The following is a 21,159-nucleotide window of genomic DNA, read 5'->3' as shown; positions in this document are numbered from 1 at the left end:
TAAAAAATGAAATCCCACCCGCAAAAAAAAACAGTAGCAGAGCGTGGTTTCGATCCACGGACCTCTGGGTTATGGGCCCAGCACGCTTCCACTGCACCACTCTGCTAGACGATCACAGTAAGAGCTGCTGCTCACACAGTCATGGGGTACAGATGTGAGACTAAAAAATAAAATTCCACCCGCAAAAAAAAAACCGTAGCAGAGCGTGGTTTCGACCCACGGACCTCTGGGTTATGGGCCCAGCACGCTTCCACTGCGCCACTCTTTTTTTTTCTTTATTGCCTGGTTTTGACAACACACAAAACATTACAGATCATCACAATAAAACACTCAACTCAGGAAAAATGGGGCTGCCAGCGAATAACGGGCTGGCGTTGTCATTAAAAAAGCCTCATCTTTGTCAGCTGCTCCATTTCTGGCAGCCAAACCGGGAATAACTACCGAGACTTAATAATTTCGACAAAGCGACCAACACTCTCTTTGAAATACTGTAGTGCAAAACGGGCATCGACATCATTATACAGTCTTGCTGTGCGCGAGCGCCATATGCTATGGAGGCCCAGTACCATTACTAAATCATAAGGCACTCCAGCCTCATTGTCCACTGCAAGAAATGGTATACCGTGAGGGTTTAACGGAAAGTCTTTTCGTAATGTCCTTTGTAGAACATCCCATAAATACACCCCCTCACAAAAATGCAAAAACACGTGGTCGATTGTATCTGCTAATTTACATCTAAAACAGTCTGTCCCCCATGGTACAAATAGCCCCCTCTGTTCCATAAATGTTCTTACTAACAATGTACCTGTATGCAGCGTAAAGAAAAAAGACTTGACCCCTGGCTGAATTTGCATCCTTTTCACCCTCTTAAGAACGTCCTTGCCTGGGCCTCCAGAGTACATAGTTCTGTACATTGGCACAGGGAACACGGTATCCACAGTATCGTTATACAGGTTTTTCCTTTTTACCGTACTTAAGTATTCTTTTGAAAACCGCATGTTCAAAAAATTTACACTTCCAACGACTTCTTTGAAAAAACCAAAAATGCCTCCATGCATATGCCCAGTGGTTACAACAAAGTCAGGCAGAAGCCTGCCCAACCTTACCTGACATACTGTCCTCAGAAAGGGGTCCCTTACATCCCTTACAAACAGAAATCTATTTACAAGCTGTCGCACAAATAAGTGCGCCAATCCCAGACCCCCATCTTTGATTCGCCTGAACAGGTTGGTGCGGCTGCACCTCTGCCAATTCGAGGCCCACACGAAAACAGAAAGGACCCGATGCAGCTTTTGCACATTTGTACGCGAACAGTGCAGCACTTGCATCACGTACCACAGTTTACTAACGAAAAACAGGTTGGACACTGTTGCCCTAGCAAAGGTTGACAAATACGCCCCCCTCCACTTGTCTGCCTTTGCTCGAGTCTCCTGTGCTAGTTCGTGCCAATACGGCTCACTATCTTTATAAAACTGTAGCGGGGCTCCCAGGTACTTTACGGGTGTTGTTACCCAGCTTACGTTGGCGAAAGTGTCAGGGGTTGATTGCCATTCTCCATGCCAGAACCCCAGGCACTTTCCCCAATTTACAAGGCTCCCTGTCATTGTACTAAACTGTTTTGTTATCTCCACTACTTTAATAATACTTTCCTTGTTTTCACAGAATACCGCAATGTCGTCTGCATAAGCCAATACTTTTACCTCAGCCTCATGCACTCGGAACCCTCGAATTTCGACGTCTGTGAGGATACGTAAACACAATGTTTCAATATAAATGCAGAACAAAAGTGGACTGAGGGGGCAGCCCTGGCGTACAGAGCGTTGCACGTTAATGGGCGCTCCCAATGCTTTGTTCACAACTAACCGCGTGGTGCAATTCCGGTACGCCAATGCTACCCCCTCTTTGATAACTGAACCGACGTTGATATAGTCCAAAATAGAGAACACTACTTCGTGTGATACACAATCAAAGGCCTTTTCAAGGTCTAGCTGAAGCACAGCGACTCCTACATGCATGGCATCGGAACACTCAAGCACACACCTTGCCTTATGTATATTGGTGCCAATAGATCTTCCCCGTATGCCGCAAGTCTGATGAGGGCCAACTATTTTATGAATCACTCCCTGGAGCCTATTTGCTATTACCTTCATAAATATTTTATAGTCCACATTCGTAAGTGAAATGGGCCTATATGACGTAATCTGCTTAAGTTTTTCAACATCTTCTGTTTTGGGAATTAACACTGTGTGAGCAGTTCCGTAAGAAGGTGGCAGTGATTTCAGCTTAAACGATTCATTAAAAACCAACGCTAATACCGGTGCTATTTCACTCTTAAATTCTTTGTAAAACGCCGCAGTCAAACCATCAGGGCCTGGCGATTTGCCTGGGTTTAAATTGTCAATGGCGTCTTCAACTTCCTTCAATGCTATTGGTTGTTGTAGCCACTCCTTCGTTTCGTCGTCAAGCTTAGGCATGTTGCTGAGGAATTCTTTCTTGAAGCTTTCAACATCGGCAGAGCGAAAGGCAAAAAGCGTCTGATAGTGCTCAAAAAAGGCACGCTCGATGTGCTTGCTCTCCCCTGAAGTTTCGCCGTTCCATTCAATCTCGGTTATATGATTACGACGAGCATGCGTTTTCTCGAGCCCCAAGGCCCGCTTTGTAGGTCTTTCCCCCGCTATCGCCTGGACCGCTCTTGCTCGTACAAGCGCTCCGTGATAGCGCTCTTCGTCGATTATTTCTAGCTTTTGTTTTGTTTGCCTGATATCGTCTTTGTACACGCCCGGCTGTTTGCCCTCTTGCTCTGTCAGTGTTTTTAACAATTCTGGGAGCAACGTTTCCTTTTCATTTTGTTCGAACCTTATGCAGCTGGCCCGTTCGATCGCTTTAATTTTTGACGCTTCTTTTGTTAGTTCCCACATTTCCAAGATATTATTTTGGCTGGCCTGTTCGATTTTGCTAATTTGGTCCTTTACTATGTTGCTGAAAGTTTCGTCTTTTAAGATCTTTTCATTTAACTTCCACAATTCCCATATAAAATTGTTCCGCCGTTTTTTGTGCCCTATTCTGCACGCGACAAGACAATGATCGCTGAAAGACAATGGCAAAACACTGTAGTTGCTGGACATTGCGACCGTTTCCAAGGATACGTAAATCTGGTCCAGTCGGGCGTGGCTAGCGCCTTGAAAGTGCGTGTATTGCACACTTCTTGCGCCCTCCAAACATTCGGCAACATCCTCCAGACCGAATTCCACAATATGCTCAGACAACAAATCAGTGCTGACGTCCTTGAACGGCCTTTTACTTGTCTTGTCGCGTGCCGTTAACACGCAATTGAAATCCCCTAATAGTATTATTTGCCGATCAGTGGTACGGTGCTGCCTAATACTAACAAAAAGTCGGCACGTTCGTCCCCAGAATTGGGGGCATAAATGCACAAAACGCGCCACTCGACACTGCGAAAGGAGTAATCGCACACCACTAATCGGCCTGACAAGCACGACGTCACGGTTTGGACAGCTAAGCCCGGTAGCTTTCGCACAAAAAGCACGCAACCCGCCGAAGTGCCGACTGCGTGACTAACACACGCGAAGTACCTCGACGTGAAACGCCGCACCATGCTCTCAGTCTCTGCCTCCCCCTGCACCTTGGTTTCATGAACCGCCAACACATCAATGTCATGCTCGGTTAACAGCCGGTACACTTGGCTCTGTTTTCTTTTCCCAGCCAATCCCCTGACGTTGAGTGTAGCTACGTTAAGGGCGAGGTCGTCAGACAGTTTCGTTCAATGAGAGGCGGAGAGCATGGCGCTTACCTTTCGCGTCTTGAGCTGGCTACGCGCCCTCGCCCGCTGCTGCGCTGTCCCTTGCGCTGAGCTGTTTTGGGGGGGCGTTTCCGGGGGTTTTCTTTCGGGCGGTATGGTGGGCTTGGGTCTGAACGACGGGCGCCGTATCTGCGTTGTTTTCGCCGGCGGCTCCTCGCTGTTCTTCTTACCCACGTTGTCGTTCTCGTCAGCAGCGTCAACGTGGGGGCGTTTGGCTGACCCTGCCGAAGCCGCTGCTCCGTCGGTGTCCATCTTCTCTGGGTGTTGCCCCACCAGTGCAGCGGCGGGCTCGGGTGTCGAGCACTTTTGGTCACGTTCACCCAAGTCCTCCTCTGGTGGTGCCGTTGTTGCTGGGGTGGCCTCGGGGGTTTTCACTTCCTGGGTGAGGCAGGCTTCCCTTGGGGTCACGGTGGTATTTTCGGAGGGCTCGCCACCACCAGCGCCTTCGGCTGCTTCCTCTGCCACGATGGCGTCCATAAGGTGGTCGGTAGCACCCTCGCTGTCAGCGGGTCCCGTCACTGACGCGTACGAGGGCACGCACTGCGTCTCGACGTGACCAAAACGCCGACACTTGGAACAACGGGGCACCTTGCAGTCCCGCCGCACATGGCCCTGGCCGTTGCAGCGACGGCACTGCATGGGGCGTCCCGGTGCCACGACGAGGGCGAGCTCCCCTGCAACCTTTATCTGGTGCGGCAGGTCGTCTGCCTTGAGGCCTCTTTTCAACTTCAGCAGCACCGTCCTCGTCGTGGAACCCTTGTCGGTGACGCCCTGGACGCGCCACCGCTCCCGGTTCACCTCGGTCACTTTGCCGTACGACGCAAAGGCAGCCCGGATGTCGTCGTCGGCGACGCCGTGAAGCAGCCAGTGCAGCTTCAGTCTGACCTGTTGATCTTGCGGGTCGATGACGACGCAGCGCCGGCCCTTTACTTGAAGTTCCGTGACCGCGAGCATCTTCTTCGTTGCTACGGCGCTGCTGAACGTTACTGCCCACACATGGTTTATCTGGTATGCCCCCAAGGCGACAACCTCGGGGAGCAGACCAGTCCGTGCGAGCGCATCCCGAAAATCTTCGACCTTAAAAGGTCTGGCCTTCACGTCGCCGTGCAAAAACACCGTGTTTAAAACGATGCGTCCGGTAGGCAGTTGCGGCAGTATAATCTGGTACTCCTCGTTATCGCTTACCGTTGGCCTGTTTCCGCGGCTCGTCTGAGCCGCTATCGCCGCTCCGCTGGAGCTCATGATTCTGCGTCTGCACGCTTCGGTGGCCGGAAGTAGAATGCCACTGCGCCACTCTGCTGGACGCTCACTGTAACAGCTGCTGCTCACACAGTCACGGGGTACAGATGTGCGACTCAAAAATTAAATCCCACCCTCAAACAAAAAGAGAAAAACATAGGAGAGCGTGGTTTCGATCCACGCACCTCTGGGTTATGGGCCCAGCACGCTTCCACTGCGCCACTCTGCTGGACGCTCACTGTAACAGCTGCTGCTCACACAGTCACGGGGTACAGATGTGAGACTAAAAAACGAAACTCCACCCGCAAAAAACAGTAGCAGAACGTGGTTTCGATCCACGGACCTCTGGGTTATGGGCCCAGCACGCTTCCACTGCGCCACTCTGCTGGACGATCACTGTAACAGCTGCTGCTCACACAGTCATGGGGTACAGATGTGAGACTAAAAAAATTATAAGCCTGCGTATTTACGCGTGCATGTAGCATGCACTGGCGTGTGATATTGAAGAGTACATGGAAATACAGACATTCAAGTGCGCTTCTCGCTTGTGATAATTAACTTCAAATATCCTGGCTAAAATTACGTTGTGTTTATTTGACTAAATTACGTTGTGTTTATTTGACTGCCGGTAAGATTTTTAAATGCGTTGATGCTTATCACCAAAGCTAAAACGGGGGTTACCAAATGCATTCAAGAGCTGGCAAACACCAGGGTTCCCGCGAGGGGAGGTGGGTGTAATTTTATTATTGCTAAGACATCTTACTTAAACAGAATTATTTATGCTATTCAGTCATTAATCAATAAACGAATCATCACGTTTGCTTCTCGCCTTCGCGTGCAAAATGTGTTCTTTTTTTTGCTTTATTGAAAATAAAAGCAAGCGGATTGTACAGCCTCTGCTGCTTGCATATTTGAAAGCCGTGGAATTGAGCCAATTTAACAACACATAAGCCAAGATCGGTTGACACATTATGCGGCAATGAATGCCAATAGCATCTGAAAAAGTCGATCACAAGGTTATACAAAAAGCCTATAAAAGCGGCGCCCCAACAGGAAAGCATTATAACTGTGGCAGCCATAATTCCGTAGAGAATAATGTAAGCACCACATACGCATCCATGGGTAGGCCCGAAAGATTCGCGTTTTTTTTTTTTTTTTTCCACAGCGGACACCGATGAGGTCCCCAATTTTTAATTTAGCCGCGGCTTTTATATTTGCAAGAAGGTCGAGAGAATACAAACGTTTGATTGATTGATTGTGGGGTTTAACGCGCCGACGCAACGCAGGCGATGAGGCGCGCCGCAGTGGAGGGCTCCGGATTAATTTTGACCACCTGGGGATCTTTATCGTGCGCCGAAATCTCGTACACACGGGCGTTTTTGCTTTTCGCCTCCATCAGAAAAGCGGCCGCCGCGGCCGGGAATACGAACGTTTGCTTAGCCTATATTGTCCGATTATTTATACCACATTTTCGATCAGTATACTCGCGATTACTATTTTCCTTTCGCTTCTGCGAGGCCGCAGGAATGCCGCGGGCCGCCTCCGCCGGAGCGACCAGTCCGCCGATCACCGTCTCCCGGCTTCGGACAAATTCCGCGCGGCGTCTAGCCCTTAAAGGGGTCCTGAAATGCCTTCCGCCGATGCAAGGATGTACATGTAACCAAATAAAGCAATGTATTAGCAATCTCCTCCTGCAAGAATTTTGTTAAAGCGATGAGTATTAGCTGAGAAATCGTAAATCAAAAAACTTTTGTTTACCATAAAAAAAAGACATCCCCCTCGCGAGGGGCACGATCAAATGCACAGCATTTCCGAGGGGGTGCGCCGGCAAGTCGTATCTCTTGATCGCGGGACCCGTGTCGCCATCTTTTGGAGGCGCGGGACAACTTGTGGCGCTTTCGAAACAAACGAGAAATGAGTGAAGGATATAAGGCGCGTTCGGTGCATCGAAATCTGTGTCGGTTTCGTGGCTCGGTCGGTAGGGCGCCGGGCACCTTGCGTTCCGGAACGCCCGCGGCGTCATGGGTTCGAAACCGGGCGCCGGAAACTGTTATTTCTTCCTGGCTGCGGACTACGACAAGGCGCGCCTGCGGACTACGACAAGGCGCGCATGCGGACTACGACAAGACGCGCATGCGGACTACGACAAGGCGTGCATGCGGACTACGACAGGGCACGCCAACGCCGCGTGACATTGTGAGTTACTAAAATGCTATGCATTTAAAAACGAAACTCCACCCGCAAAAAACAGTAGAAGAGCGTGGTTTCGATCCACGGACCTCTGGGTTATGGGCCCAGCACGCTTCCACTGCGCCACTCTGCTGGACGATCACTGTAACAGCTGCTGCTCACACAGTCATGGGGTACAGATGTGAGACTAAAAAATGAAACTCCACCCGCAAAAAACAGTAGCAGAGCGTGGTTTCGATCCACGGACCTCTGGGTTATGGGCCCAGCACGCTTCCACTGCGCCACTCTGCTGGACGATCACTGTAACAGCTGCTGCTCACACAGTCATGGGGTACAGATGTGAGACTAAAAAACGAAACTCCACCCGCACAAAACAGTAGCAGAGCGTGGTTTCGATCCACGGACCACTGGGTTATGGGCCCAGCACGCTTCCACTGCGCCACTCTGCTGGACGATCACTGTAACAGCTGCTGCTCACACAGTCATGGGGTACAGATGTGAGACTAAAAAACGAAACTCCACCCGCACAAAACAGTAGCAGAGCGTGGTTTCGATCCACGGACCACTGGGTTATGGGCCCAGCACGCTTCCACTGCGCCACTCTGCTGGACGATCACTGTAACAGCTGCTGCTCACACAGTCATGGGGTACAGATGTGAGACTAAAAAACGAAACTCCACCCGCACAAAACAGTAGCAGAGCGTGGTTTCGATCCACGGACCACTGGGTTATGGGCCCAGCACGCTTCCACTGCGCCACTCTGCTGGACGATCACTGTAACAGCTGCTGCTCACACAGTCATGGGGTACAGATGTGAGACTAAAAAACGAAACTCCACCCGCACAAAACAGTAGCAGAGCGTGGTTTCGATCCACGGACCACTGGGTTATGGGCCCAGCACGCTTCCACTGCGCCACTCTGCTGGACGATCACTGTAACAGCTGCTGCTCACACAGTCATGGGGTACAGATGTGAGACTAAAAAATGAAACTCCACCCGCAAAAAACAGTAGAAGAGCGTGGTTTCGATCCACGGACCTCTGGGTTATGGGCCCAGCACGCTTCCACTGCGCCACTCTGCTGGACGATCACTGTAACAGCTGCTGCTCACACAGTCATGGGGTACAGATGTGAGACTAAAAAACGAAACTCCACCCGCACAAAACAGTAGCAGAGCGTGGTTTCGATCCACGGACCACTGGGTTATGGGCCCAGCACGCTTCCACTGCGCCACTCTGCTGGACGATCACTGTAACAGCTGCTGCTCACACAGTCATGTGGTACAGATGTGAGACTAAAAAATGAAACTCACCCGAACCACTTTAATATGGACGCCCGCACACGCGGGCCTGGAGGGCAACGAACGGGCCAACGAGGCTGCTCGAGCATTCACCTACCGAGAGCCCCTGCAATCCGCCCTACACCCTGCCGACAACACCAAGGATCGCCTGTGCACCTACCGGGACGTGCTCGACCAATACAGAGGCGAAAGACGGAAGTACCCTGCTGCCACCCCTCGCTGACCAAAAAACAAGAAGTTGCATGGAGGCGTCTTCAGACCAATACATATCCCAGCCCAGGCCTCTACAGGCACTTCCACCCAGAAATTCGTGACGGTAAATGTAAGCACTGCCCTCTGCTTGCAAGTTTGGCACACATGCTTTGGGAATGCCCTGCTATACAAAGAAAAGACTTCAGCAATACAGAGGGAACATTTATTATTCACACCAAGGAGCAGTGGGAGACCGTGCTGCTTAGCGAGGACCCTGTCATCCAGCGTTGGGCCGTCCAGAGGGCCGAAGACGCCGCTAGGAGCCAAGGTATCCTGGCCGTCGTCTGAAGCACACCGGCCATAACTAGGCCTTTCCTCTGGACACAATAAAGTTACTTCCTCCTCCTCCTCCACCCGCAAAAAACAGTAGCAGAGCGTGGTTTCGATCCACGGACGTCTGGGTTATGGGCCCAGCACGCTTCCACTGCGCCACTCTGCTGGACGATCACTGTAACAGCTGCTGCTCACACAGTCATCGGGTACAGATGTGAGACTAAAAAATGAAACTCCACCCGCAAAAAACAGTAGCAGAGCGTGGTTTCGATCCACGGACCTCTGGGTTATGGGCCCAGCACGCTTCCACTGCGCCACTCTGCTGGACGATCACTGTAACAGCTGCTGCTCACACAGTCATGGGGTACAGATGTGAGACTAAAAAATGAAACTCCACCCGCAAAAAACAGTAGCAGAGCGTGGTTTCGATCCACGGACCTCTGGGTTATGGGCCCAGCACGCTTCCACTGCGCCACTCTGCTTTTTTTTATTTTTTTTTTTATTTCCAAACAGCACCGCTTTTACAAACATAAACATCAGTGTCACAACAAACCCATACTAAAACATAAAATCGCTGCTCCCGCTCTGGGATGCAGCGCTGGTGGCTAAAATATCTTTATCTTCGTTAGCCTTTCAACTTGTGACAGCCATTCCGGAACACTTTGTTGGGCCTTTTTCAATTCAACAAACGAAACAATAGCCTCCTGAAAATACTCTCTGACTGGGCGCGCGTCAATGTCCGAGTGACGGACTGCCAGCCGACACCTCCATATGCTGTGCAGGCCCAATAACATTATTAGATCTAGCGGTACACCCTCCTCATCATGTTCAACGGACAAATACCGGATGCCACGGGCATCGACTGGCAGATCTTTTTTCAACGTACGCTGCAGCACATCCCAAAAGAATACACCATCCCAACAGTCGATGAAGACATGTTCAATGGTTTCCGGTTTCTTGCACAACCAACACTGTTCCCCCCATGGCATAAAGAGGCCCTTTTCTTGCATCCATGTCTTAACAAGGAGTGTTCCGGTATGTAATTTGAAGAAAAACGTTTTAATCCCTGGTGCAACTGGCATTTTCTTGACCCGCTTTAACACATCTCGACCAGGGCCTGCTGAGTACGTTATTCTGTACAACGGAACCGGGAGAACTGTATCACAAAGATCACCATACAGTCGCTTTCTTGAAACTGCACTCAGATAATCCAACGAAAATCGCACAGCTAGAAAACGAAATGACTCAACAACTTCTTTTAGGTAGCCACGTATACCTCCCGGCAAACATAATGTCGTAACTATAAACTCTGGCAGAACCCTGCCTAATCTAATTTGACAAACCGTGCGCGAAAACGGGTCTTTAACATCCCGCAAAAAAAGAAAACGGTTTACCAACTGACGTAAAAAGAAATGCGTTAACCCTAAACCCCCATCACGAACGCGCCGAAAGAGGTTTGTACGACTGGTTCGTTCCCAGGACGAACCCCAAATAAATACTGCAAAAACACGGTGCAGCTTTTGAACATTTGCCCGTGAACAATGGAGTACTTGCAATACATACCAAAGTTTGCTCACCATGAATAAGTTGCAAACCGTCGCGCGAGCAAAGATGGACAAATTTGTGCCCTTCCACTTCTCTGCCTTTTCTCGTAGCTCCACAGCTTGTTTCCGCCAATAAGGGTCACTATCGGTATAATACTCTAGCGGCACGCCTAGGTACTTCACGGGCGTCGTTACCCACTTGATATTCTTAAATACCACCGGTGTTGTACTCCACTCTCCATGCCATATTCCCAGGCACTTGTCCCAGTTCACGGCGCATCCACTCACATGACAAAACCATTTCACTAAGTTAACTACTTGAGAGACGCTTTCTTGATCTGCGCAGAAAATAGCAATATCGTCTGCGTAAGCTAAAACTCGTACCTCGGCTGCATGAAGTTGAAATCCCTTGACAGTTTCATTTCTCATTATGGCTAAACACAAGGATTCAATGTATATGCAGAAGAGGAGAGGTGACAGAGGACACCCCTGCCTCACCGACCTCTGCACTTCTATGCGCCTTCCCAACACCTTGTTAACAATTATTCTGGTCGTACACTTGTTGTAGGCCATGCGAACACCTTCTAGGATAACAGAGCCGATGTTAACGTGCTCTAATACTGCCATAAGCCCATCGTGTGGCACGCGGTCGAACGCTTTATCGAGGTCCACTTGTAGCATTGCTACACCGGTATGCATCACATCACAGCTCTCGAGTACACTCCGAGCCTTGTGTATGTTTGTGACAATTGATCGTCCTTTTATCCCACATGTTTGATGCGGTCCCACTATGATGCCAATAACAGTCTGTAACCTTTTAGCCAGTATTTTCATGAGTATTTTGTAGTCAACGTTAGTTAAGCTTATTTGGCGGTACGACGTCACCTGACGAAGTTTGACAGTGTCTTCTGTTTTAGGAATTAAAATGGTGTGCGCAGCCGAAAACGACGGTGGCAGCACCCCTAACGTAAAAGCTTCTCTAAATACTGCCGTTAACACAGGGGATATCTCATGTTTAAGGAACTTATAAAAAGCCGCGCTCAAGCCATCAGGACCTGGTGACTTTCCCAGGTTTAGGTTATTAATCGCTTCTTTCACTTCCTCTACCGTGATGGGGGATTCTAATAGTAACCTTGTTTCGTCATCGATTTTTCCACTGCGCCACTCTGCTGGACGATCACTGTAACAGCTGCTGCTCACACAGTCATGGGGTACAGATGTGAGACTAAGAAATGAAACTCCACCCGCAAAAAACAGTAGCAGAGCGTGGTTTCGATCCACGGACCTCTAGGTTATGGGCCCAGAACGCTTCCACTGCGCCACTCTGCTGGACGGTCAATGTAACAGTTGCTGCTCAGACAGTCATGGCCCAGCAAACCACTAACATCTCTGCGACGTCCGAAAAAGATCCGAACGTCTATGTCCAAGCATTATCTTTATTAGACATCCGTACAACGTGCAATATTTTTATGAAAATTTTTGGATGTTGAGATAACGTTGCTGGTACCCTTATGTCGGACGTTCTTTCAACTTTGCTAAAGACGTACTCTCGATGTTGCTGCTGCTTCATTCGGGGACAGTATTTAGACATATTTTGCTGACGTTGTTCAGATGTTGCTGGTATGTCCGTTTTTTACTTCGAACATGTCTATCGCAGTTATATTTATTTTAGCTATATCTGCTATACTTCATTTTCAAACTCTCTGCAGGCGTACTGTACTGAAGTTACCGAGAAGTTTTGTATGTGTTTTGTACCGAGTGGTTTTGTGCAAGTATTGTACTCCAATACTACTGCTTTGAACCTTTGTCCTTCAAAACAGTAGCCCAATACCGAACCTAACGGAGAGAGGCAGGGAGTTAGTGCAGAATTCGTTTACAAGCGGCGTTGCCAACGAGCCTTGTAATTTTTTTTTGGTTGGAGGGGGGGGGGGGGAAAGAGAGGCGGGGGTCATTGCCGTCAAATCTGAACATAATAAGATAGGATGATGAACGAAGACACAATTAGCACAACGTTACTTGCTACTTGATTTAACCTTGATATTACTACCGACTGCAGCTTCATGAATTCAAAGCATGAGCAAAGCAAATTTCGGAGCTGCCTTGATACTGAGGTTGCCGTCAAACGTCACTTGTAGGTTAAACGGCAAGGTACTCTGCCTTTTTTTGCCTTGAAAAAAAAAGTCGATGACACCCTCACTGGAAAAAAAAACAAAAAATCCGTGGGATTTTGCCAAGATTCGAACCCTAGACCTTCATAACGCAACACCAGCACCTAAGCTCCAATCCATTCGACCACGCCGGAAAACAATGCGTGGACCCAAGAATTTGGTACCCTAACAGAGGCTGCCAACAAATATTGTCGGATGATTTGTTTTGGTCGTATTTGACAAATTTCGGCAGTGCTAACGCTTGTTTCTTCCGCACCGATCTTGGAGGCGAGGTCGTTATAGCAGATCGGAAAAACGGTTCCGGTACGGTAACGTCTACCGTCTGGAAGCCACCGCGCATGCGCAGAACCCTACCGTATACCGGAGCGACTTGGCCGCGCGGTACCGAGACATACCGTGTCCGTCGTTCGGAAGCGGGCGGCCGCTTTGGAAGAGTTTAGGATACGTACGATTCGCTCACGCCTAGTCGAACGGATTGTAAATATGAGATCGTTTAAGAAAAATGAGGTTGCCAGAAGTGAAATTCACGCGATTCTGACAGCTCAAGCAGCAAGCGAAACACGGTCCGGCCCAACTGCTGTGGCTTGTGTCGTCGAACGACGCATGTCCGATAGCTTCTTTTAGGTTAAATAAAGGCGATACGGCTACTTAACTAGTATTAACAGCAACATGGGGCCCGTCTACAAACCGGCGAGTGAGGAACAGGCGGTATCAGGGCGAGGGACTCTCAAATACAACAAAAAACTAGAAACAGCCAGCCGTATGTACTGAGCTTTAAGGTCCCTGAAAGAACTAAGGTAGCGCCTACTGCTCCCTCCTTCTCCGCTGCCCTCCTCTTTTTTCTCTCCCCTCACCCGCGGCGCCGCCATATTTGTTGGCCACTTGAGAGCAGACGCCCCTCGCTATGCTTCAGGGCGCTCGCTGCAGTTTGCTCTTGTTTTCGCGCCGAAATCGCTCTTTGGTAGCATTTATAGGATTTCTAGAGCCCCGTTAATTTCTAGAGCCCCGTCTAGAGTTAATTAATCATGCAATACGTTTTTTCACCGGGCGCGGTCGTTTACAACCGTTATTAATGGAGGCGCCTGGACAGAATTGTTTTGTGCTGGAATATATTCTGGCAGATTTGCACATTGCACTAACACAGGGATACACCCGAAAGAAATTCGAAAGAGGTCCAATGTCACGATGATTATCAAGAGAAAACAATAAATCACAAAAATGAATTGGTGCCAGCAAATAGATATTTTATTGGAACAAACGTCCGTAATGACGTGCAGGTGGCTTGTGCTGCTGACGTGGCTTCCCGTGAGAAAAAATGTTGGGAGTGCCATTTGGGTTTAGTTTTTTTAACGCCAAGCTTCTCCAATATCCGTTGCTCAAATTGATCCGTGAAATAATCCTATTGAGAAGGGGAAAAAAAATGTCGCCACCGAGTTTGAGATGCGCCACAAACACTCCGCAAATATAGGCAATAATGCATTGCAGAAGGGAGTTAGTGACTGTTCTACCGTAGCATGGTCAAATTCGTGTTCGTGCATCTGCTCAGTGCCGCGTCCGCTCAACTCGCTACACTAAACCCGTTTAGCAAGCGCTTTGCTGGACAAAAATACGTCTGCTGAAAATAATATAGTCGCCCAGTGTGTTTTGGTTCAAATCGCAATGACTGAATACGCTGCGCCATTGACTACTAAGATGAAGTAAGCGCGCACACTGCAAATGTACGGCATCGCGTATAATGCAAACGTAAGTCGTAATTAACGTTCCTCTTTGCATACACGGAAGAAAGGGCGTACAGCCGTTACGGTGCGAATATGCATTTGAAGTGCTCATTCAAACGTGCGCGAATTTAATAAAGCGATAGCAGAAATTGCGCATCAAACGTACGTCAACGGCGCGAATATGCATTTGAAGTGCTCATTCAAACGTGCGCGAATTTAATAAAGCGATAACAGAAATTGCGCATCAAACGTACGTCAACGGCGCGGTCATTATATTAGCTGACCTTAAATTGTTTTACCTAGCCGCAATTTTTTTTTCTCGCAACAGCCTCAATTTGCGCCGCACCGACCAAGCCCATATTACGCAGCAAATCACTCCGATGTCATAACAACGGGATTATAATACCACCCGGGTAGCTAACACACATAATATGACTTCACGCCAAAAAGAGCGTACACGCACTCGGAACGCACACGATACATGGTCAGACGCAAGCTGCCGTCGGCCAAAACAAGCATGAATTCAGGTGAACAATTCTCACGTCACGAAAACCTTACGACAACTGACTGAACATGCTACGCCGCTGATATTGATGCTGGAAGTTAAGCGCGCACATGACAAATACACGGCCTCTTATCCAAACCAAAGCTTACGACGGGACGAACTCGGCGCTGCGCGCAATGCCTACTCAGAACAAAGCGTGGACGACGGTCGCGAAGGGAATACGCATTTCTTCGTAAGTGACCGCTCAAGCTCGCGCAGAATTTAACAGAGCAAGAACAAGCATTCAGAAACTTACCTCGCAAAAGAGTGATGGTAGCGTCGGCCTGAAGTATGCCCGTTCAAATCTATGCAACCAAACTTTTCTCCTTTCTGCGTCGCGTTTCCCGGACGGAATAACGAAGTCTTGTGCCCTGCCTGACGATATTCGCGCTGCCTAAGGCACAACACATCGACACCGAGAAGCAACCTAAAACGACACCGGTGCGACATTTTTTCGAAACGAGCAGCTAATTCTTACTTTGCTATTAGCTAGCGCCTACGATAAAGCCGGTACTGAAGCACGGTGGCGACGGTGGCTCGGAAGCCAGCAATGGCGTCGCAGCGGCGGCGTTGCGCAATGTCCCAGCCGGCGAGGCATCGGCGAGGCGACCCGGCGGCGGAGCCAAAAAACAAAACCACGTGACTTTTCCCTTGGCCAATGGCGCGCGGCGTTCGCCGGCGAAAAAGAAAATGGCAAAAAACGAAGTAAGAGAGGAGCGCGGGCGAGGGCGAAAGGCGGCGAGATCTAAAGATGGCGCTACCTTAGTAATTTCAGGGACCTTACTGAGCTTGACCTACTGGCGCCATCTATTGAAATGGCGTAGAGTTAAAATGCCGCTCCATGTTCACGCAGTCGCAGTTCGCTATCTCGGTAGGGGCGTCAGATGTTTTTTTTTTTTTCTAATACTGTCTTTAGCGCTTTTGAGAACTGAAAACTAATATTTCAGCACAGGAAGCGCCACAGACTCACGAAAAATTGCCAAACGACGTACAACACAAGTCGCTCCCAGTCACGGTAGCATGGCCAGTAGTTACGGTCTGCTATAACTCTTAAAACGAGCCTTCCCGGTAAGGTCCCGTACCGGCTACCGTGTACCGTACCGGAACCGTAAATACTGCAAGTGATGTAACCAAAGCTCCCTTATTTAAGCAAAGAAAAGCTATCGCGCTTCAATGTTCTCCCTATGCAAGCTACGGCAGCCGCGAATGAAATCGAATCCACCGCTAGATTTATGGCGTTGATAAACTTTGTTCGTTACGCACCGATCTTGCAGACAAGCCCATCATGCTAACATTACAAGCGATGTAGCCAGAGCTCCCGTATTTAACTCGCAAAAAGCTCTCCCAATCCCCCCATCTCATCGATGAAAGCCAAGCTAGCCACGGAGGAATGCGCACTTTTTAACAGAAATAGCTTGTAGTTTGCCTCAAGGCACCAAATTACCGCACGTTAAAAAAATGATTGCTTTTTGCGAACGTAATGACCCCAGACCGGGAGATGGACATGGAATCGGGACGATGTCGCCTGCTTTCGGATGCTTTCTGGCGCTGCGTCGACGCTGATATCTGGCGAGCAGCATAGACATCGTTGTAGCTACATAGGAGCAGTGGGAGAGTGTAGGGAAGGAGAGTGGGAGAGGAGCAGTGGGAGAGCGAAGACGGCAGGCCGCACCAACGGAGCACTGGACTGAGGACTCCGCCCACTTCTAAGCTCGATCTACCTGTCCAATAAAGTTTTCTCCTCCTCCTCCTCCTGCTCCCGCGTCAGCTCACGTCGCCGTGCATTTTGCCGACGCCGTCAACGCGGGGCGATGTCGACGCGCGAAAGCGCGGAAAATACGCTGCAAGTGGTTGCGGCCTCAGAACAAACCGTAAAATTACGGCGCCCACAACCCCACGGCAGCTGTATTTCCACCGCAGACCCTGAAATTGCCTTAAATGCCGTAATCTAGATTGTCGGTACAATTACTGTTTTCTTTAAAAAATACCCCCGCTCAAGCTTTTCTTGCATATAATTGGGCACTAATATCTATGCAGGCCTTACAGGCAGCCCTCGACTTACGCCAAGAACGCCTGCTTTCCTGATTGATGACGACAGTACTGACGATTAAACCGAAACTTTATGATAAACTGAATAAGAATACACATGGTGGTTATAATCAACAGTCGATGCCGTAAAAAGGCAGTGGTGTGCGACCAGCTGCCACACCTTGGCTCATTGTCTCTGAAGTGGGCTGCCATACCCGGGTTCATAGTCGAAGCAGGGCGAGGGTTTGCCCCAGTGTTGTGTGCCAATGGGGGGAACACGCCAGATGGCGGCAGACAGCCGGAAGGTGGTTTCGGTTTCGTTTGTAGGATTCGGGTGCCCTTCGTAGCGATGGGCAGCACACTCCCCGTCTGGTGCACCGCTTCGTGGGCGCCACAATGGTATCAGGTAGTCATCAGACGAACAATGTCTGATATGGGACGGATGAACATCTTAACGATCCCGTTTTTTGCTGTCTTGACTTCAGCCTTTCGACTGTGCCCGTCGGCGCTGAGTATGCACTGAGTGACGACCCCGACCGGCCATTCACACCGGTTGGCTTGTTCCTCCTTGAGCAAGACGAAGTCTCCGACCTTGAGGTCAGGTAGAGCGATCTGCCACTTCCTTCGCTGTTACAAGGTAGTCAAATACCCGGTGCGCCATTTCTTCCAGAACTCACTGGCCAAGTTTTGCACCTGGTGCCACTGACGTCGGTGCAGATTGCTTGGTAGAGCTTCCCCAAAGGCTGAAGTTGAAGCTCCCAGCTTCTGCGTCAAGATCGCCGTTGGTGTGAGGATGATGGGGTTTTCCGGGTCAGAGGATACGGGAACGAGAGGCCTTGCGTTTATGATAGCTGAGACCTCTGCCATGAATGTCGTGAGGACCTCGTGGGTCAGACGGTTATGGTGCGTCTGAAGCAACATGGAATCCAGTATCCGACGAGCGATACCTATCATTCTCTCCCAAACTCCACCCATGTGAGATCCATGCGGAGGGTTGAATACCCACGTACAGCCTTTCTCGTTGAGAAACTTCCCCGGTGTCGAGCTTCCCAGATCATTTGGGTTGATTCCCATCTCTCTGCACGCTCCCACAAAGTTTGTGCCACAGTCGGAGCGGATTTGTTTGACGGTATCCCCGGATTGCCAGGAATCTTCGGAGTGCATTGATGAAACTGGACGTGTCCATCGCCTCGATCACCTCGATGTGCACTGCACGAATACTTAGGCACGTGAACAAAACCGCCCAGCGTTTAGTGTTGGACATTCCACCTCTTGTACGGCGAGCAACAACCAGCCATGGTCCGAAGACATCGACGGCTACGTTGGTGAAAGGGGGCTCGGTGGTCAGCCGGTCTACTGGTAAATCGGCCATCTTCTGCTCCTGTGACCGCCCTCGCAGTTTCTTGCACGTGACGCACTTCCCTACGATGGACGAGATGCGTTCCTTGCCGCCGATGATCCACAGACCAGCCGACCTGACTGCTCCTTCAGTAAAGTGTCGGCCTTGATGCTGCACTTGCTCGTGGTAGTAACGTATGAGCAGTGTGGCGACGTGGTGTCGGCTCGGTATGATGAGAGGATGCTTTTCCTCTTCGGGTAGATCCCCTCTGCTGAGGCGGCCACCGACTCGCACAAGGCCGTTCCCATCAATGAATGGGTCGAGTCTTCGAAGGGGACTTTTCTTGGGAACAGGTCTTTTGTTCTCGAGGAGGCTTATTTCTTGAGAGAAGCAGTCTTGCTGAACAGCACGAATTACTACAGTTCTCGCTGTAGAAAGATATTCGGCGGCGCTTTGCTGCGCGGTCAGACCCTTGACATGCTGCGCAGCTCTAAGAAGAAATGCCACTGCGCGAACAAGTGTTTTCCAGCTCGAAAACCTAAGGAAGCGCTCCGCACCGAGTTGCCTGGATGACGTAACTGCTGTGGCCAGCTTGTTGACTTCCGGGCGTAATTCTTTGTCCTCACTTGGAGATACAAGCTTGAAGACAGGGGACGGTAGGGCTGGTTCATCGCCTTGTCGGAGAAAGTGGGGGCCACTGAGCCAGGTCGTGTGCTTGAGCTTCATCGCTGACACCATTCTTGTGCCGTTGTCCGCAGGATTCTCACTCGTGTGGATGTATGTCCACTGTTCTGGCCGTGTGGTCTTACGTATACGTAACACTCTATTTGCCACATAAACGTAGAATCTTCTGGTCTCATTGTAGATGTAGCCTAAAACGACCCTGCTGTCGATGTAGAACTTCACTGCATCCGGCTGAATGTCCAGCTCGCGTTGCACGAGTTCAGCCAGTTCGACTGCAAGGACAGCTCCACATAACTCGAGTCTTGGAACAGTAGGTTCGGCCAGGGGTGCCAGCTTTGTTTTTCCCATTATGAAACCCACATGTCGCGTTCCCTCTTTGTCAACAGCTCTGAGGTACACCACAGCTGCGACGGCTTTTCTGGACGCATCGCAAAGATGTTAATTTCCTTTCGCTCAGCTTCAAGCATTGTTGAAGTTGCGTAAGTCCGGGGGATCTGCAGGTCTTCCAGTGCCCCAAGCGAGCTCTTCCAGTCTTCCCAATCTTGCGCTCTGTGAGCTGGAAGCGGAGCATCCCAGTCATAGCCTTCCGCTGTGATCTCACGCAAAAAGTGTTTTGCCCGTGCTGTCACTGGAGCCACAAAACCCAACGGGTCATAGAGGCCATTAACAGTGGACAGAACACCACGCCGCGTGCAGGGTCTCCCCTGAGGTGGAGCACGGTATACGAACGTATCCTCGCGCACATTCCAAAGGAGCCCAAGACTGCGTTGCGCGGGCATCGTCTCTGCAGTAAAGTCGAGTTCCTTTAAGTCCTTTGCGTGATCTTCAACCGGAAATGCTTTTAGCACGTTCTCCCTGTTTGAAGCGATCTTGTGCAGACGTAAAAACGCCGTTGCCAGCATCTCCTGTGTGTTTCGCAGCAGGTTGATGGCGTCTTCCTCGGTGGGAACTGACTTGATGCCATCGTCGACGTATAAATCTCTTTCCACGAACCTCGCCGCATCCTCCCCGTACAGCAGTGAGCCTTGTCGAGCCGTTCGCCGAAGTCCATAGGTAGCCACAGCGGGCGATGGGCTGTTCCCAAAGACGTGCACTTTCATGCGGTATTCAACAATCTCTTTTGACATGTCGTTGTTCTCGAACCACAAGAACCTAAGAAAATCGCGATGATCTTCACGGACAAAGAAACTGTAAAACATTTGCTGAATGTCTGCCATCACTGCCACTGGCTCCTTCCTGAAGCGTATCAGCACTCCTATGAGACTGTTTGTGAGATCCGGACCTGTGAGAAGGACACTGTTCAAAGACACTCCTTTGTACTGAGCACTGGAGTCGAAGACGACCCTGATCTTCTCTGGCTTGTGAGGGTGGTACACCCCGAACAAAGGCAAGTACCAGCACTCCTTGCCATCAGCGAGAGGTGGAACAGGTTCTGCATAGTCATTCACAAACAGTTCCTTCATGAAGGCCACGAAGTGCGCGTTCATTTCAGGATTCTTACGCAAAGTGCGACGTAGTCCGAGAAGGCGGGACAAGGCTTGTTGCCTGTTGATTGGCAGCCGGGGTCTCGGTATGCGAAATGGAAGGGGACCAACCCAGCTGTTAGACTGATCTTGGACGAACTCGTTTTCCATTATGTCAAGGAATGCTCTATCTTCTATAGAGGGAGCGAGCTCGTTGTCCTCACTAGTCGTTTTGAACAGCGTACAGGCAAAGTTCTTCGGTTCCGTTGCCAACCCGTAATCCAGCGTGGGATCACGCTTGCCGGGTGACGCCAGGACAGGGTGCTCTTTCACCACAAAATGGTTGTCACAAGGTTCTAGCAGAGATGGACGTCCGTCGCTCAAGATGTGAGTCTTCAGCACGTTGATGGTACCTGGCTTCCGCGTCCGGCCGATGCAAATATTCCCAACTATCACCCAGCCTAAGTCGTGCTTGTGGGCGTAAGGCGCATCGTGTGGACCGTTGCATGTCTGACGCACCTTATGGGCCGTAATGATGTCCCGGCCAAGAAGAAGCGATATCTCTGCCTCTGGTTCCAGCGGAGGGATGAAACAGGCT

General features: G+C 50.0%; 2 protein-coding genes and 12 non-coding genes across 14 annotated transcripts; all 14 read right to left on the bottom strand.

Annotated features, from left to right (window-relative positions):
- Positions 1-34: 34 nt before the first annotated feature.
- Trnam-cau (transfer RNA methionine (anticodon CAU)) lies at positions 35-106 on the bottom strand. Its single transcript has one exon. It is a non-coding gene; the product is annotated as a tRNA-Met (tRNA).
- Positions 107-3,781: 3,675 nt separating this feature from the next.
- LOC144150836 (uncharacterized) lies at positions 3,782-5,062 on the bottom strand. Its single transcript, XM_077682194.1, has one exon. The coding sequence runs from the start codon at positions 5,060-5,062 to the stop codon at positions 3,782-3,784; it is 1,281 nt and encodes a 426-aa protein (XP_077538320.1).
- Positions 5,063-5,374: 312 nt separating this feature from the next.
- On the bottom strand, positions 5,375-5,446 carry Trnam-cau (transfer RNA methionine (anticodon CAU)). The gene has a single exon. It is a non-coding gene; the product is annotated as a tRNA-Met (tRNA).
- Positions 5,447-7,468: 2,022 nt separating this feature from the next.
- On the bottom strand, positions 7,469-7,540 carry Trnam-cau (transfer RNA methionine (anticodon CAU)). Its single transcript has one exon. It is a non-coding gene; the product is annotated as a tRNA-Met (tRNA).
- An 86-nt stretch (positions 7,541-7,626) lies between these two features.
- Positions 7,627-7,698, bottom strand: Trnam-cau (transfer RNA methionine (anticodon CAU)). Its single transcript has one exon. It is a non-coding gene; the product is annotated as a tRNA-Met (tRNA).
- Positions 7,699-7,784: 86 nt separating this feature from the next.
- Positions 7,785-7,856, bottom strand: Trnam-cau (transfer RNA methionine (anticodon CAU)). The gene has a single exon. It is a non-coding gene; the product is annotated as a tRNA-Met (tRNA).
- Positions 7,857-7,942: 86 nt separating this feature from the next.
- Trnam-cau (transfer RNA methionine (anticodon CAU)) lies at positions 7,943-8,014 on the bottom strand. Its single transcript has one exon. It is a non-coding gene; the product is annotated as a tRNA-Met (tRNA).
- An 86-nt stretch (positions 8,015-8,100) lies between these two features.
- Trnam-cau (transfer RNA methionine (anticodon CAU)) lies at positions 8,101-8,172 on the bottom strand. Its single transcript has one exon. It is a non-coding gene; the product is annotated as a tRNA-Met (tRNA).
- Positions 8,173-8,416: 244 nt separating this feature from the next.
- On the bottom strand, positions 8,417-8,488 carry Trnam-cau (transfer RNA methionine (anticodon CAU)). Its single transcript has one exon. It is a non-coding gene; the product is annotated as a tRNA-Met (tRNA).
- Positions 8,489-9,167: 679 nt separating this feature from the next.
- Trnam-cau (transfer RNA methionine (anticodon CAU)) lies at positions 9,168-9,239 on the bottom strand. The gene has a single exon. It is a non-coding gene; the product is annotated as a tRNA-Met (tRNA).
- An 86-nt stretch (positions 9,240-9,325) lies between these two features.
- Trnam-cau (transfer RNA methionine (anticodon CAU)) lies at positions 9,326-9,397 on the bottom strand. Its single transcript has one exon. It is a non-coding gene; the product is annotated as a tRNA-Met (tRNA).
- An 86-nt stretch (positions 9,398-9,483) lies between these two features.
- Trnam-cau (transfer RNA methionine (anticodon CAU)) lies at positions 9,484-9,555 on the bottom strand. Its single transcript has one exon. It is a non-coding gene; the product is annotated as a tRNA-Met (tRNA).
- Positions 9,556-11,874: 2,319 nt separating this feature from the next.
- On the bottom strand, positions 11,875-11,946 carry Trnam-cau (transfer RNA methionine (anticodon CAU)). Its single transcript has one exon. It is a non-coding gene; the product is annotated as a tRNA-Met (tRNA).
- A 7,370-nt stretch (positions 11,947-19,316) lies between these two features.
- On the bottom strand, positions 19,317-20,585 carry LOC144150835 (uncharacterized). The gene is made up of 2 exons (XM_077682193.1): positions 19,995-20,585; positions 19,317-19,370 (listed from the first exon to the last, which is right to left on the bottom strand). The coding sequence occupies exons 1-2, from the start codon at positions 20,583-20,585 to the stop codon at positions 19,317-19,319; spliced, it is 645 nt and encodes a 214-aa protein (XP_077538319.1).
- Between the last annotated feature and the right edge of the window lie 574 nt (positions 20,586-21,159).

Source organism: Haemaphysalis longicornis, unplaced genomic scaffold (assembly GCF_048455015.1).
Source record: "Haemaphysalis longicornis isolate Haplotype H1 unplaced genomic scaffold, Haemaphysalis longicornis Haplotype H1 scaffold_80, whole genome shotgun sequence".
In the NCBI taxonomy this organism is placed as follows: Eukaryota; Metazoa; Arthropoda; class Arachnida; order Ixodida; family Ixodidae; genus Haemaphysalis; species Haemaphysalis longicornis.
The sequence above is the reverse complement of the archived record's forward strand: the minus strand, read 5'-3'. Positions and strand labels throughout refer to the sequence as shown.

Bases quoted from the DNA above. Each gene is read 5' to 3' on its own strand.
- LOC144150835 (XM_077682193.1), bottom strand. From the start codon at position 20,585: ATGAACGCGCACTTCGTGGCCTTCATGAAGGAACTGTTTGTGAATGAC. The intron at 19,371-19,994 runs GCAACGGCGTTT...CTGTCCTTGCAG, and splicing joins GAAACACACAGGAGATGCTG to TCGAACTGGCTGAACTCGTG.
- LOC144150836 (XM_077682194.1), bottom strand. From the start codon at position 5,062: ATGAGCTCCAGCGGAGCGGCGATAGCGGCTCAGACGAGCCGCGGAAAC.